Below are 13,386 nucleotides of genomic sequence, written 5' to 3'. Positions count from 1 at the left end.
AAATATTCGTTGTTTGTAAGATGTTCGTAATAACAGGGAAATGTAGTCGTGAACAGGGAAGTATAGTCTCTTTATGGAGTTTACGAATGTTAAAACGCTTTTTAGTGTGCCTGAATTTTCATAATAAATCTATGTCTTTGTTTTACAGTGGGTATAAGAAGTCACAAGTGCAACCACATTTGTTCATCGCTCTCAAATTTGGAAAACTCATTGGATTTGAGTAGGGCTGCGGGTATGTGTCTTCTTTTGGTGGTCTAAAAGGAATTTACAGGGCCACCAATCTGACTGGAAACGGTGACCTCATTTTAAACTAATGTGCAGCATCTCTGATGCTTTTCCTTAACTAATGCTAAAGCCATCTCTATAGACATTCCAATTCAACTCATTTGTATGAAGGTATAGGGATGGAGATATTTCTAGAAGTAGTTTGTAAAGTGATTCCAAATTTGTTTTTTCTAGAAGTTCAGATGTATTCTTGCGGTTTCAGCTCTTTTAAAAGGATGTTTTTAAAATTTTATGGTGAGCTAAGAAGTGTAGTCTCTCTATGGGACGTTTATGTAATTATTATGTCTTACTGGACTAATTGGTTTGTGTTTCTCAGGTGATGGCAAGGGGCACATTAGGCAACTCTAGATGTTGCTTTTCCTAATGGGTTAGAGTGTCTTATGTTAGCGGTCATCTAAATTTTGTGGTGCTAGGTCATTTTTATTTATATGATGTTTCAGGAATGAATAACTAAACTGAAATGTTGAGCTTTTATTATGGCATTGGGTGTGTTGAAATTCGTTATTAATCGTATGCTTTTGTTTTGTTTGTTTGTTTGTTTTGATCAGAATATTAATCGTACGTTAGCTGTCAACTAGCATGCCAACCATCAGACCACTTGGAGATTGGCACAGGAAAACACCTCACCATAACTTATTAATGACAATAATCAAAATCCCGGTCCGTTTCGGCACCGGTAATTTTCTAGTCTATCTTACAAAAACAAATGGTTTTTGGCCAATCCGACGGACGTGAATAAGCTTATTTCCCTAACCGACGGCTGCCATTCCTCTGGAAGTGCAAAAGACAAATCGCGGTTGAGAATGCACCCATTTTTTATGCGAACATCCGACGTCCCATATCTCTTTTGCACTTAATCCCCTATTTCGTTACCGAACCCATCATCACTGATATCTTATTGCACTTAATTCTCTTCCGTTACAAAGTAAATTAGGGCTCTTCTACTGAATGTTCTCCTCCATTAACAATAGGTCAGACTCTTTGATTGTTACCCGGATAATCAATTTGATCTATTACGTTAGGATAGTTACTCTTTGAAGTTCCGCTACATAAACCTCAATAGGGGTTATCATCTTCCCAAGTTTCTCCATTTGTTTCTTTTGCATACTCTCTCAGTCTCAGAACTAATAGGTCAGACTGGTCAGTAATATTTTCAATTTATTTATTTTTCTTTAAATTTGCACTAGGATATGACCCGTGCCATAACGGCACGGGGCTATGAGTTGTTTTTGGTGTTAGGTTATATATTATTTAAATTGATTGTCATTTTGTGCTAAAAATAAATTTAGTGAAATTGATTTTCGAAATTTTGAAAAGTTGAATCAGAGTTGAGAACTCTTCTTTCGTATCCCTAAAAAGTGTTATATTTGCATTAATTCTTGGAACCGCTGACTGTTTTCATAAACAAATATTGACTGTGTTCTTGTATCAATGTATAATTGGTCTGGTTACACATTTGTAATACTCGAACCTGTGGTAAAAAAACTAATCCGTTGGTTAATATAATTTACACCAGTCATTTTATGGCCATTAAACATGTCATTTGCATTAAACATGTTTGGGAGATCTTACACTATACTATGAAGCCTCCTTATAAAGACTATACATTTATGGTTTAAACTAACATCTGAAAAACACCCAGCAAAAAATACACAAAATAAATAAATATAAAAATGTAAAGCATTGAATCCTACGTCATTCCCTTGGATATTAGTAATGTGAAGCGAATTGAATCTTTCTTAGCGGTGAGAAGTGATGCGCGTGATGAAATTGCATACATCATATGTACAATATGTTTTTCCTTGCAAATTAATAACACAAATTTATTGTCTTACTAAATAGTGAAAGACTCGCATTAAATAAAGTGGCAGATCCATACATAAGAAATCTCCCCTTTTAATACATGAATCGATAAATGATACATGTGTAGGAGAGTCGTTCTTTGTCGCATATGCGTTTGAGACCTAAAAGTGAATAAGAGACTCGGTCTAAATACTAATGGTATGAAAAGTTACAAATGGAACTGATATTACACCAAGATATAAGACCCAAGAGTACATAACAGACCTAAAAAAAATATAATTTTATAATTGCTAGCACAAAATGAACATGACATTACAACTGAATATTAAAATATTCCTGAATCGACTTCTACTAAGTGTAATATATTTATAAGAGTTTGTCTAGCTAAGTACTAAATGATATGCTTAGAATAAAATATAGGTACGTGACTGATCAAGTATTAGTCATGGTATCTTTAGATGCAAGATCTAGATGGGTTCCTATGCACTAAGCCCTCTTAAACCAAGATAGTCTTCATAAAACTCGACAATTTTGTCATGGCATCACATATGTGCATATGAACCACATCTTCTAGAAAAAATTAGACTTGTACCTATCTGGAATACCAAAAAAAATTCATCTGCGTCAATGATAAAATACATGGAATGGAAATTTGTGTAGCCCAAACATATAGGTATGATGACGTATCCCACAAAAAGACATTTTGCATCACTGCGTTGCTCCCTAAGCCGCTTTATTCATTGATTAAAAACAATCACCCGAAATTAGAAGTAGACCTCTGCAATCGATGATTCAATAAAACTCAAATAATGAAAGAAGTTTACTGAAGTAAATCTTCAGATTCAATGATTCGAATATGCAAACAACTCTGATTTTAGTTGAATTGAAGAACATTTATCAGAAACTTCTTCTTCAATGGAGAATAAACCAAATCTGACTTTGAAACTCCTTCACCGATTTCGATTGATTCAAACTAGATTCAAGATTCAATGGAGAATAAACTGCATGTTAATCAAGATTAATATTGATTAATTAAATGGAGATTCAATGGAGATTCAGTTCTCATCTCTCTCTGATCTGAGCTCTCTCTGAAAATTTTCTCTCCGTTTTTTTTTCTTCGAGAAAACAGAATAAATCGAAAGTTATTTAATCTCCGACTAATAAATGTTGTGGAGGTTAAAACCGGACATTAAGACGTTGATGGATATTCATCCCATTGGAAAGATACCCATGAAGGGTGTTCGTGCAAATCCCATGGATACTAGGGGCATAAATAACATTCCCACTATTTGTTTATGTAATAAAGTGGGTCCCCTATTTAAATTTGTGTATTGACCACTATGAGGGCAATTTATATGGAAATCAACAAACATGATTTTTTTTCCAAGCCAGATGGATAGCCAAACACGATTTTTCACTAAGGGAAAAGCAATGAGCTGAGGGTGAAGAAATGCTCGGGCCAACAAAACTCACGACGGGCACATAAAACCCTCGGGCGGATCTATAGAAAGCGCCAACGGGTAAAAACCCAATGGATCTTTTCTCAGATGCTACAACTTTCAAATGCTATAAAATCCTTCATTTGGATTTATTTTCACTCACACCACACCACTCCACTCTCTTCTTCCTATTCTTTTAAACAAAATCTTGCTACAAAATAATGAGCAATCTGGTATGAGATGCCGTCAACAGTTTGAGACATAAAAGAGATCAGAATCATGAAAAAAAATACCGAGGCCTGCCACAGATGTAGATTTTAATCAGAATCGTGAAGCACGAGTTTGCTTCGCCGAGTGTCGTTGCTGCTCCAGCATTAGTTGAAGGTCATGTATCGGGGCATCAAAAGTGGTCTGAGAATTATTATAAAATAAGAGGTGGATTTAAAGAATTAAATGTTGTTTACTTTTGTCTACCCGCTGGAGTCCAAGCAAGAGTTAATAGATATCCCTGGCATGCGTTTTATTTTATGAAACCCAGAATACACAACAACAAAATTACGAAAATATTGGTAGAAAGGTGGTGGCCAACCACGCACACGTTTCATTTCATGGATTTTGAAATTGGTAAGTATGTTTAACCAAAATGAATTTTTTTAAAAGAAATTACTACATCATCCAAAATAATTAATTATAGTTGATATTATTCTTGTAAATAGGGATTACGCCTTTTGATTTGTGTTTCATTTGTGGGATTCCAAGTGGAGTGAGAGAGCGCTGTACCATTCTACCAAAACGAATGTGTATCTCGTGATAAATGGAAGACGCTCCTTCCCTTGTTTTTAGAATCATGTGTACGTGAAGATCATAAATATTTGAAAGGAGGTGGAATACATTGTTCATCGTTTAAGCGTTTCCCTATGTACAAGGAAAACTCAACAAATTAAGTTGAGTATCTTGAACTTGAAAGAGTGTTTATCTTATGGTTGATGGGTTAGATGTTCTTTCAAAAATCAACTATTGTTTCTCATATTGGTTGGCTTGGAGCATTAGAAGATCTTGAAAAAGCACCACATTATGATTGGGGGTCTGCGATTTTAAGAGAAATGTATTGCGGGATGGATCAAGCGTCCATAGGAATACCTAACTTCACTGGATTCCGAGGCATTATACAGGTAAATATCTAAATTATCATTTTTAATAATTTTATGAACAAAAAACAGACATGGTCAAAAATACTAAAATATAGAATAATTTGAAGTATTGTGGTATACCTATTTCCGTGTTGGTAAACCGATTCTTAAAGACGATAGCCATAGAATTCCAATACTTGACATGTACTTCACAAGTAATTGGGTGAATGGCAGTGGTAGCAACGACTCGGTTTCCAGTTTTGTTTAGAGGTATCAACAGATGCCTCGGAGCCACAAAAATGTTGTTGTCCACCGTTACATTAATTTTCCAGAGTTTCAAAAGTACGAGCTATTCTTGATTATTCTCTCCGGAGAGTTTATTTTACACTCTGGAATTGGATAGAGGTGTTTGGTACTTGGATAAAGAATATTGTTCCAATTACAGGGTATCTATGCAATTGCAATTAACTCGCCGCACAAGATGCAGTCCTCCACATTAGATTTCGTTCGAGAGAGAATGACGCCGTGGGTGAGGTGTGAACTAAACACATGGGAGGATATTAATGAAGTGTCATATGTCAACTGGCACCAGTCGATTGTAAAACCTGTAATTATTACACACAACATGTACATCTATGAGTTTGATTTCTCAGGGTTATTACATATAGGTCTTGATACAAACATCGTTCCTAGCCAGCGGCCTCCAGAAGATCCATGCTTTATGACTTACCCCACCGCGAACATAAGTTCTTCATATTCTTCGTCAAATTTGCCCGAACTCTGTTGGAAGATGCCAAGTATTACTTCACAAGGTGAGCCAACCATGATCCCCGTTGTTTCCCAAGCTATGGAACGTGATTATCCTTACTACAATGTGGATGCCAGTAATGACGAGTTGAAGAGACAACTTAACGATATGCATTGGATGTTTCAGTAAAGGGGTCTACATGCTTGAATGTGTATCGAAGATGTCATACAGACACAATCTTTTGATTGAGTTCAACTATAAATGCCGATGTGCTTTCACAGTCTTTCAATTCTATCATGAGCAACAGATCATGACACGATAATGATGTAGCGGTGTGAGATACACAAGCACCTAGTACTTCACCACAAAGTGTTCTCATTTCTCAACCTCAAGTTATACAACCTGATCTGAGACACATTTCATCATTATTCTCGCTCTACAACCCAAATGAACCTTATTACACTGTTACACCACCACAATAAACCACTTATACGTTTGGATCACCGAGTACTTTCCAACAATCGCCTAGAGGTCCTTGAAAATCTCCTCCCACTTGAAAATATTTCCAAAGTTTGTTGGTGAGTGGAGGTATCTCGGGTCTTCGAGAATGGACTCCAGGTCCAGAAGATAATAATGGACGACTTTAGAGAAATTATAACTTTTAATTCTGCTACCTTTATAATTATATTTTTAATCAATTAAAAGTACGACTGTTTGTTGAAATCAAATTACATATGTTTAAAATTAAGCATCACATTAACTTCACTGAGATGTACTAGGTGGGACAACGACTAGCAAGAATGGGTTGAAATCATTCGACGCCTTAAAGATTTCGAAACAATTTTCAAAATGAAAAATCACATTTATCCATCTTTGCCGTTCATCTAAAGATTTTCTTACCATCTCAGCATCAGTTTCATCCCTTAGTCTAAATCGATTGACTAGCACGGTGAAATCTACAAACTCACCTACTTCTTTATTAATTGTTTGAAAATGATTTTCTATGTCGCATATAACACGACGAACCGGGTTACAGGTGTCGATGCAGAACCCGTCATGAATAACCGCCCAAAAATTCATACCCGGATAGTATGCTGAAGCAAGATGTTGTGGTAACAAAACATAGTTTCTACAAATAACTTCATCTTCTTCTGCAGTATACGGAGCTCCTGAACTAACAAGGGTCCATACATCTTTCGACAAGTTTATTTTTTAAACTGAATTATTATTATTATTATTATTATTATTATTATTATTATTATTTTTTAGCTCATAGAAGAGTAAAGAGACTAGAGGTGTAAAATATGAGAATTTGGAGTTGAAGTGAGGAGTATTTATAGAGCTCAAAAGTATTAGCCATCGGGATAATGAGAATTTCTAGCTATTCAGATGTAGCCGTTGGCGTTTGATGTTTAGCCGCTAGCGCATGGTTTTGCTTTACCCGCCTATGAGTTCTGTAAGCCCGCAAGGTTTTAAATGAGACACGCGTCTCATGTTGGTCCACATTGAACAAGCCATTAAATTTGTTGGTTCTGCCACCCGCTTTTCATGTTTGTTGAGTTCATAGTGGGAGCACATTTCATAGAATTTACTCTGAGAAATTAAGTTTACCCGTCCATATGGACAAGCAAACAATCAAATTAGATATGGATCATTGGAGTTGATGTTCTCACTGTCTAGTTTTCAGTAATTTTAGGAAAAAGGATTTGGATCGGCAAAGGGTTTCGAACTCGGAACTACTAGTTTACGGCTTATCAAAAGTGACATCCGTCTTGGACTTCAAATTACAAGATGCCGTTTTCCGCTCTGGACACTATCCTGAAGTAAATGAAGTGTAAGTAAAAGTTCCAAATGAAGTTGATCATGGTTTCAGCAGTCTTCACTTGAAATCTCTACTCCAAAAAAGAATTAGCGTGACTGCAACTGTTGCTTCAAAACCCTAGGTTTTTTCTTCTTCTCCTTCTTCGTCGATCTGAACTCGTCACAGAGGGGTATTGGGTTTTGAACATTTTGTGTATTGAAAGTTCCGATTTCTCCAGATTTGCTGAAAAAGAAGCTCAAGATGAGCTTAATCAGGGCAAAAACAAAAATACAAATGGCTCATAGGCATTTTGTATGGAAATTTGGTGGTGGAAGAAGAAGATCAGTAATGTCAAGCATTCCAGAAGAGATACGCTATGAAATCCTCTCAAGATTACCAGTGAAATCGCTATTAGCTTGTAAGTGTGTTTGCAAGAATTGGTATGCCCTAATCTCAACCTCCGATTTCGTTAAAACCCATATTGCAATTCAGAAAAGTAACCCTATTCTCATGCTTGAAAAAGGTTGTGACCTTTACTCCATAGGTTATGATTCATTACCATCATCACCTGTGTGTGAAATTAAAAATGATGTTATTAAAGTGGATCACCCACATCATTGTGTTGGATTATTAAGTTCATGTAATGGTCTCATTTGCATATGGATATGGTTGCTTGTTGACGGTGGTTATAATAGGGATGTATTGTGTCTTTGGAACCCAGCCACAGGAGAATATAAAGAATTACCTGAATCACCAATTGGATTTACTAGAAACAATGTTTGCGTACATGGTTTGGGTTATGATCACAAGACTGATGATTACAAGTTGGCAATAGGTGTAAAAGGTCCTGGAAGCAAGGATACTACTCTAGTCCAAATCTATTCTTTAGCATCAAATTTATGGGAAACTGAGAAAACCATACCTTATTGGTTTAGTGATATGCATATTTCTGGGGTACTTGTTGATGGAAACCTTCATTGGTTAGCCTTAGGACATCACAACTTTTTATTACTCTCTTTGGATATCAGTGATGAGAATTTCAAAGAAATGCAACTACCAAGAGAAGTCCCGGAGATGAATAAGGATATGTGTCTAGGTGTGCTGCAAGGGTGTCTATGTTTACTTGTCAAGACAGATGTTAATGGTGTTAAGAATTATTCTGAAGTATGGGAGATGCTGGATTATGGAGTTCGAGAATCTTGGACTAAGCGTCATGTCATCACCCATGAGAGTATTATCAATGAACAGAAATATTTTAGGCTTGTGCGGTCTTTTAAGTACGACGAGATTCTGCTCTTGAGTGATGATATTCTAGTTTTGTATGACCGAAAACATGGAAGTGCTAGAGAACTAAAAATCGGCAATGTTCGATTCAGGAACGCCGAGACTTATTTTGAAAGCTTAGTTTCTTTGAACTCTGGTACTTACGTGGTGGAAGAATATAAGAGTATGACTGAAGACACATTAGCCCAAATAAGTAACACAAAAAAATGGTGTGATCGTATATTTAATTCCATGTTTATGATATATGTATTGGTATATATCTATGGAGTTCACTTTTAACCGAATTATAAGAGCTCATGCTTGATGTAGCTTTTGTTTAATGTCTACTAAACACGTCCTCCTCTTTCTATGTCATCATGTATTACAATGTGGAGAATGTAAGACGTGGTACTGATACCTTCAAATTCCTGAGTTGGTCAGTGGGAAGTTGATGTTACCACCTGTATTTTAGAGAAAGATCTACTTTGAATAAATCAGTTTATTTACGTGTTTATGGAGCATGCATTGTGCCAATCTTTCTCTTTTTGCAGAGTCCCTTTTCTCCAATCAATAAATATAGTGATGGCCACTCTTCTTATTCTGAAACGACTAATGTGTGAGTCCATGATTTTCTTTTTCACGGGTAAAATGGTGAAAAATAATCTATGTCTGTAGAAAGAAAGTTAGTCAATTTTGTTGCATATTATCACATATGCTTATCGACTGCAAGCAAACGTTTCACATAGTTTGATATGGATGTTGACTAAGCATTTGTTATGTGCTTTTGCCTGGGTAACATATTCCTTTAGTTTTTTGTTTGCTGTTGTTGTTACTGCAGTCATCTCTGAATTGCTAAACTACACATCGGCTCGATGCTCTGGTGGTGTAGCTGCTCACATGCCCTTGATCCAATCACTTGTGACCCAACAAGTTTTGAATCTCAGGGAGCAGCTTAAGGATTCCTCGAAGGTATTTAATATGGTTAAGTTCACTTGTTTCACTTGTACTTCTTGCTTAGTCAATTTAATATGGTTCGGTTGATGAGGCAGTTCCTATTCAGATCACCCAGTTTATTTAGGGTCAGTAGAATGGCATCCCTATGTGATCTGAACATCACGTACTATAGGTACCAACATGTCTAGATCGTTCTGGTGCAATTCAGAGATTCCAGGCCATAACTGTATCTGCCGTGCTTCAACTTTTTGTTGAATGTTCAGATGTTTACGATTTTAAATGTCTTCCGCATTTCCACTCTGTTCCACACTTTGGCATCTAGCAGCTGACTTGCAAGTTGAACGCCACTTTCCTGATGTATATTATCAAATTGCCTGGTTTTCTGTTATTCATAAAGATTACCTCTGAGAGTTCCAAGTATCTCATGTACAGGTTAGCCTCAGGGTTCAGTATCCTCATAACTTTGAAAACATTTCAAGAGAGGACCTCAGGGAATTTAAGCAAACCAGATATGGTAATAATACTCACACTTTGAATGTTGTCTGCCATTCATCTATCTGTTTGTACTTAGTGATGAGATCTTCATGTTCTATGAATCAGAGGAACAGCATGTTTGATGTTAGATTTTTCCTACATTGAAACTTTGGTAATTGTGCGAAGGTTGTTTTCTTATCTACTGTTAGCTGCATTACCAAGTCTGACTAAGTTTAAAACTTAGCTTATGCACGGGTCGGGGAATATATATTGATCTAGGCTAAAGAGGTTCAGTAGCTTACTGGAATATGATTCCTCACTCATATGATTAAAATATATCTTTGCTATATTCCTGCTACAAACCACGGGACATCGTCGTGTATTCTGGGCATACTGCATCCACGGTATTCATATTAATTATTTTGGTTAAACTTGGCATCTACTTTTGAGACACTAATGGAAGCTCAAATATTGCCAGCTGTCGGAGATGTTTGATAGATGCAGAATTACTGCATTAGTCCTAGGTAATGAAGTGACACTAAAAATTCTTTACATGAAGTTCGTTGAGGTGACGAGTCCATTTCCTTAATGAAGTAGATATATGCACTCGTAAGTTATGCTGTCCTCAAATAGATTCTATAAAAACTTTTAATTTCCTACTGTTTGAATACCCTTTCACTTTTGATTTTAATCATTTGCTAAGGCCATTCACAGCTTTAGAAGTGACGAAACTTGGGATTGGCGCCCTTCAGAAGCTTCTTATATTGTATCCGAGCTATATCAAGTTATGTTTCGATTGTTGAAGCTGAAGTAATGCCTCAGGTGTGGTTACGAACTCCAGAAGTCCTCTATAATTTTATCCTGCCTTGGTACCTATTTTTCTACATGGTTGAAATATCAAACAGACATAACCTTTTGCACTAGAGACACGACTAATTTAGAAGCGGTCCCTTATCTAGCTGTAAAACAAAGCATTTTTCTCTAATAAAACCTAAACTACCATCTCCTTGTTGCTTAATGATGATTCTAAAATCCTTATGCCGCATAAGTCTGACCTGTGGAGTTCTCAAAGGTTGGGCTTTGCACTCTCAAAGTTTTATGTCATTTTGGATAGGTTTATGTGAGTGTTATGTTGTCATCACCATACACTACATTATCATGAATATAAAGCATGCCATTTATTGATCAACGGAAACCTACAGAGAGGCAGTTTATTGATCAAGGAAATGAAAACAGGAATGGAGAGGGGTAAGAACCTGACCTCTATAAAGATAAAGAAAATGAAAAAGAAAAATTAACAAAATCTACTAGTGAAAAGAATATCTGTCCTCCCTCTTCACACGATGAATTATAGGAGGTTGAGCCATGTAGTATGGTATCTATGCGCTTCAACTTTCCCCGTATCGTTTATATTAGACGGTCTTTGACTTTTTGTTCAATTTCGTAACTGAAAGACAAGTATGTTTACAATATAATATTGTGTGGTCAAAATGTTTTCTGACAGGTAATGGCGTTTCTTCCAAAACTCCCTCTTCAACCTCGATTACTTCAGAGTTCAGACAGGTGATTAATAATCTATGTGCAAGTTTAAATGGAAAAAAGTTATTATTATTTTTCTTTTTTCTGACGCCTGTTGTCTTGTAGTTGACTTGTTTTCCATTTGGCACCCTTATCAGTGTGCTTGACAATCGGAGCGTATTCTAAATGGCTTGATGCTTCACCAAATGGGCTCCCAGTTTTGCTCTCAATGATAGAGAGATTCTCATGAGTGGCATGAGGTGCCTCTGAATATCCTGCAGCACCTGCAGCTTTGGCCGGCACATCTGTGATGGTAAATGTTGTTCTCCTTTTCAAATCTAGTTGTTTGTAAGAACATACTCTTGTTGGAGATATATCATTTATTCATTGGTCTGGTTAGTGTCTGTCCCATAACACTCCTGGCTGAGAATAAGAACATTAGGAACTAGCGAATTTCTATTCTCATGGTGATACTGCTTCAAAGAAGTACTTCAAATTTGGTAGACCAGCTCTTGGTAGCCTTTTAGCCACTGTATAATGTGGCAGATACTGAAGCATAGGTGTCTGAAAGTTTTTGAAAACAAAACAGTCAAACCTAAATCCATTGTAGAATGCTTAAAATTGTTCTGCATAAAGTATAACATAATTGTTGCAGATTCTAACAATGCTTGCAGGTCTAAAGGAAAGGATTTAGGAAAACATATTTGGTCTCCTTCTCAAAATTGGAGGAAAATTAATTTTGATGCTGCTTTTGATATGAATACAAAAATTGCTGATATTGGCCTAATTATTAATGACCCCGCAGGATCTTATTTGGGGGCAATGGTGAAGTTTATGAGAGCTAGAGATGCTGCTCAAGCTGAAGCTCTAGCATTGCTTGAAGCTGCAAACTGGATGATCAAGAATAAAGCTACCCATATAATGGTGGAAGGAGATTGCAAGTCTGTCATAGAGGCTGCAACCTCTAAGTTTGCTTATTCTAAATGGCAAGACCATAACATCCTTCCGGATATAAGTTGAAAACCAGAAGTAATTAGAGTAGTCGAATGTGTCCATGTTGCAAGGTCATGTTATGAAGCTGCTGATGCTCTTGCTAAGTGTGCAGAATTTTTTAGACTGTCAAACCTGGGATATCACTCCTCCAAGGTTCAATAAATCTGTCATGTTATGGGGCTACCCTTCTCCCAAAAGGAGCTTTACTAGTCAGTGCCATACATGGGAGTATGGTGTTTACAGATGATTTCGACCATTTTCATGGACAAACTTGCGCGATATGTTTGGATGACTTATTTATGGGCAGTGATGTTCTCATGACATGGTGCGAACGTGCATTTCACTCTAGATGTTTCATACCTTGGTTCAACAAGGTTGGTACTTGCCCGGTATGCCGCTCTCTTTTGAGACTATATAACTAGAAGAATGCCGGCAGATCTAGCTCATTTACAACAATTAGCAAAATATATAAATAGATGAAAACACATATATTTCAAGAAAAGTGATACTTTCACTTTTCAAGGATAAGTATTACACAGCTCGTTTATTCTTATTTGATTCGTTGTAGATTAACAAAAGCAAAAATAAGCTCGACTTTGTTACTGTAATATCCTGAGTTCTAAGTTCAAGTGCAACAGTGCCAAATTCATAAAATTGCTTTATAGCTGCAATCTGGCTGGAATCAATTTAATATTATGATCCAACAGTTCATAAACTGCTAGCTTGGGGGTACAAACACGTGTAAGCTAACAAACACGACCCTCAAACTCAAAGGCTCAAACCCAAAAGAAGAACCATTTCATTTTTCAAAATTCTGTCTCCAATTCCAAACCCTAACTACTGTTTCTCCTGTAAGAGCATGTGCTATGGGTAGTCTCCAAATGGAGACTAACTCTTTCGTATGAAAGACTACTTGCCCAGATGAACGAGTGAAATTATTATGGACAAATACAAAAAAAGAAAAGACACTACATGGGA

General features: G+C 36.5%; 1 protein-coding gene and 1 long non-coding RNA gene across 3 annotated transcripts; both read left to right on the top strand.

Annotated features, from left to right (window-relative positions):
- Positions 1 to 7,224: 7,224 nt before the first annotated feature.
- Positions 7,225 to 8,975, top strand: LOC113318985 (F-box protein CPR1-like). The gene has a single exon (XM_026567289.1). It carries the CDS (start codon positions 7,468 to 7,470, stop codon positions 8,767 to 8,769), a length of 1,302 nt encoding a protein of 433 aa, XP_026423074.1. The 5' UTR covers positions 7,225 to 7,467; the 3' UTR covers positions 8,770 to 8,975.
- Positions 8,976 to 9,311: 336 nt separating this feature from the next.
- LOC113317093 lies at positions 9,312 to 13,079 on the top strand. Of its 2 annotated transcripts, none has more exons than XR_003343237.1 (7): positions 9,312 to 9,438; positions 9,856 to 9,937; positions 10,376 to 10,506; positions 10,601 to 10,719; positions 11,402 to 11,460; positions 11,574 to 11,728; positions 12,221 to 13,079. It is a non-coding gene; the product is annotated as an uncharacterized LOC113317093 (long non-coding RNA). The 2 variants fall into 2 exon arrangements; XR_003343238.1 differs by having other exon boundaries at positions 11,542 to 11,728.
- The last annotated feature ends 307 nt before the right edge of the window (positions 13,080 to 13,386 follow it).

Source organism: Papaver somniferum, chromosome 10 (assembly GCF_003573695.1).
Source record: "Papaver somniferum cultivar HN1 chromosome 10, ASM357369v1, whole genome shotgun sequence".
Classification (NCBI taxonomy): Eukaryota; Viridiplantae; Streptophyta; class Magnoliopsida; order Ranunculales; family Papaveraceae; genus Papaver; species Papaver somniferum.
The sequence above is the reverse complement of the archived record's forward strand: the minus strand, read 5'-3'. Positions and strand labels throughout refer to the sequence as shown.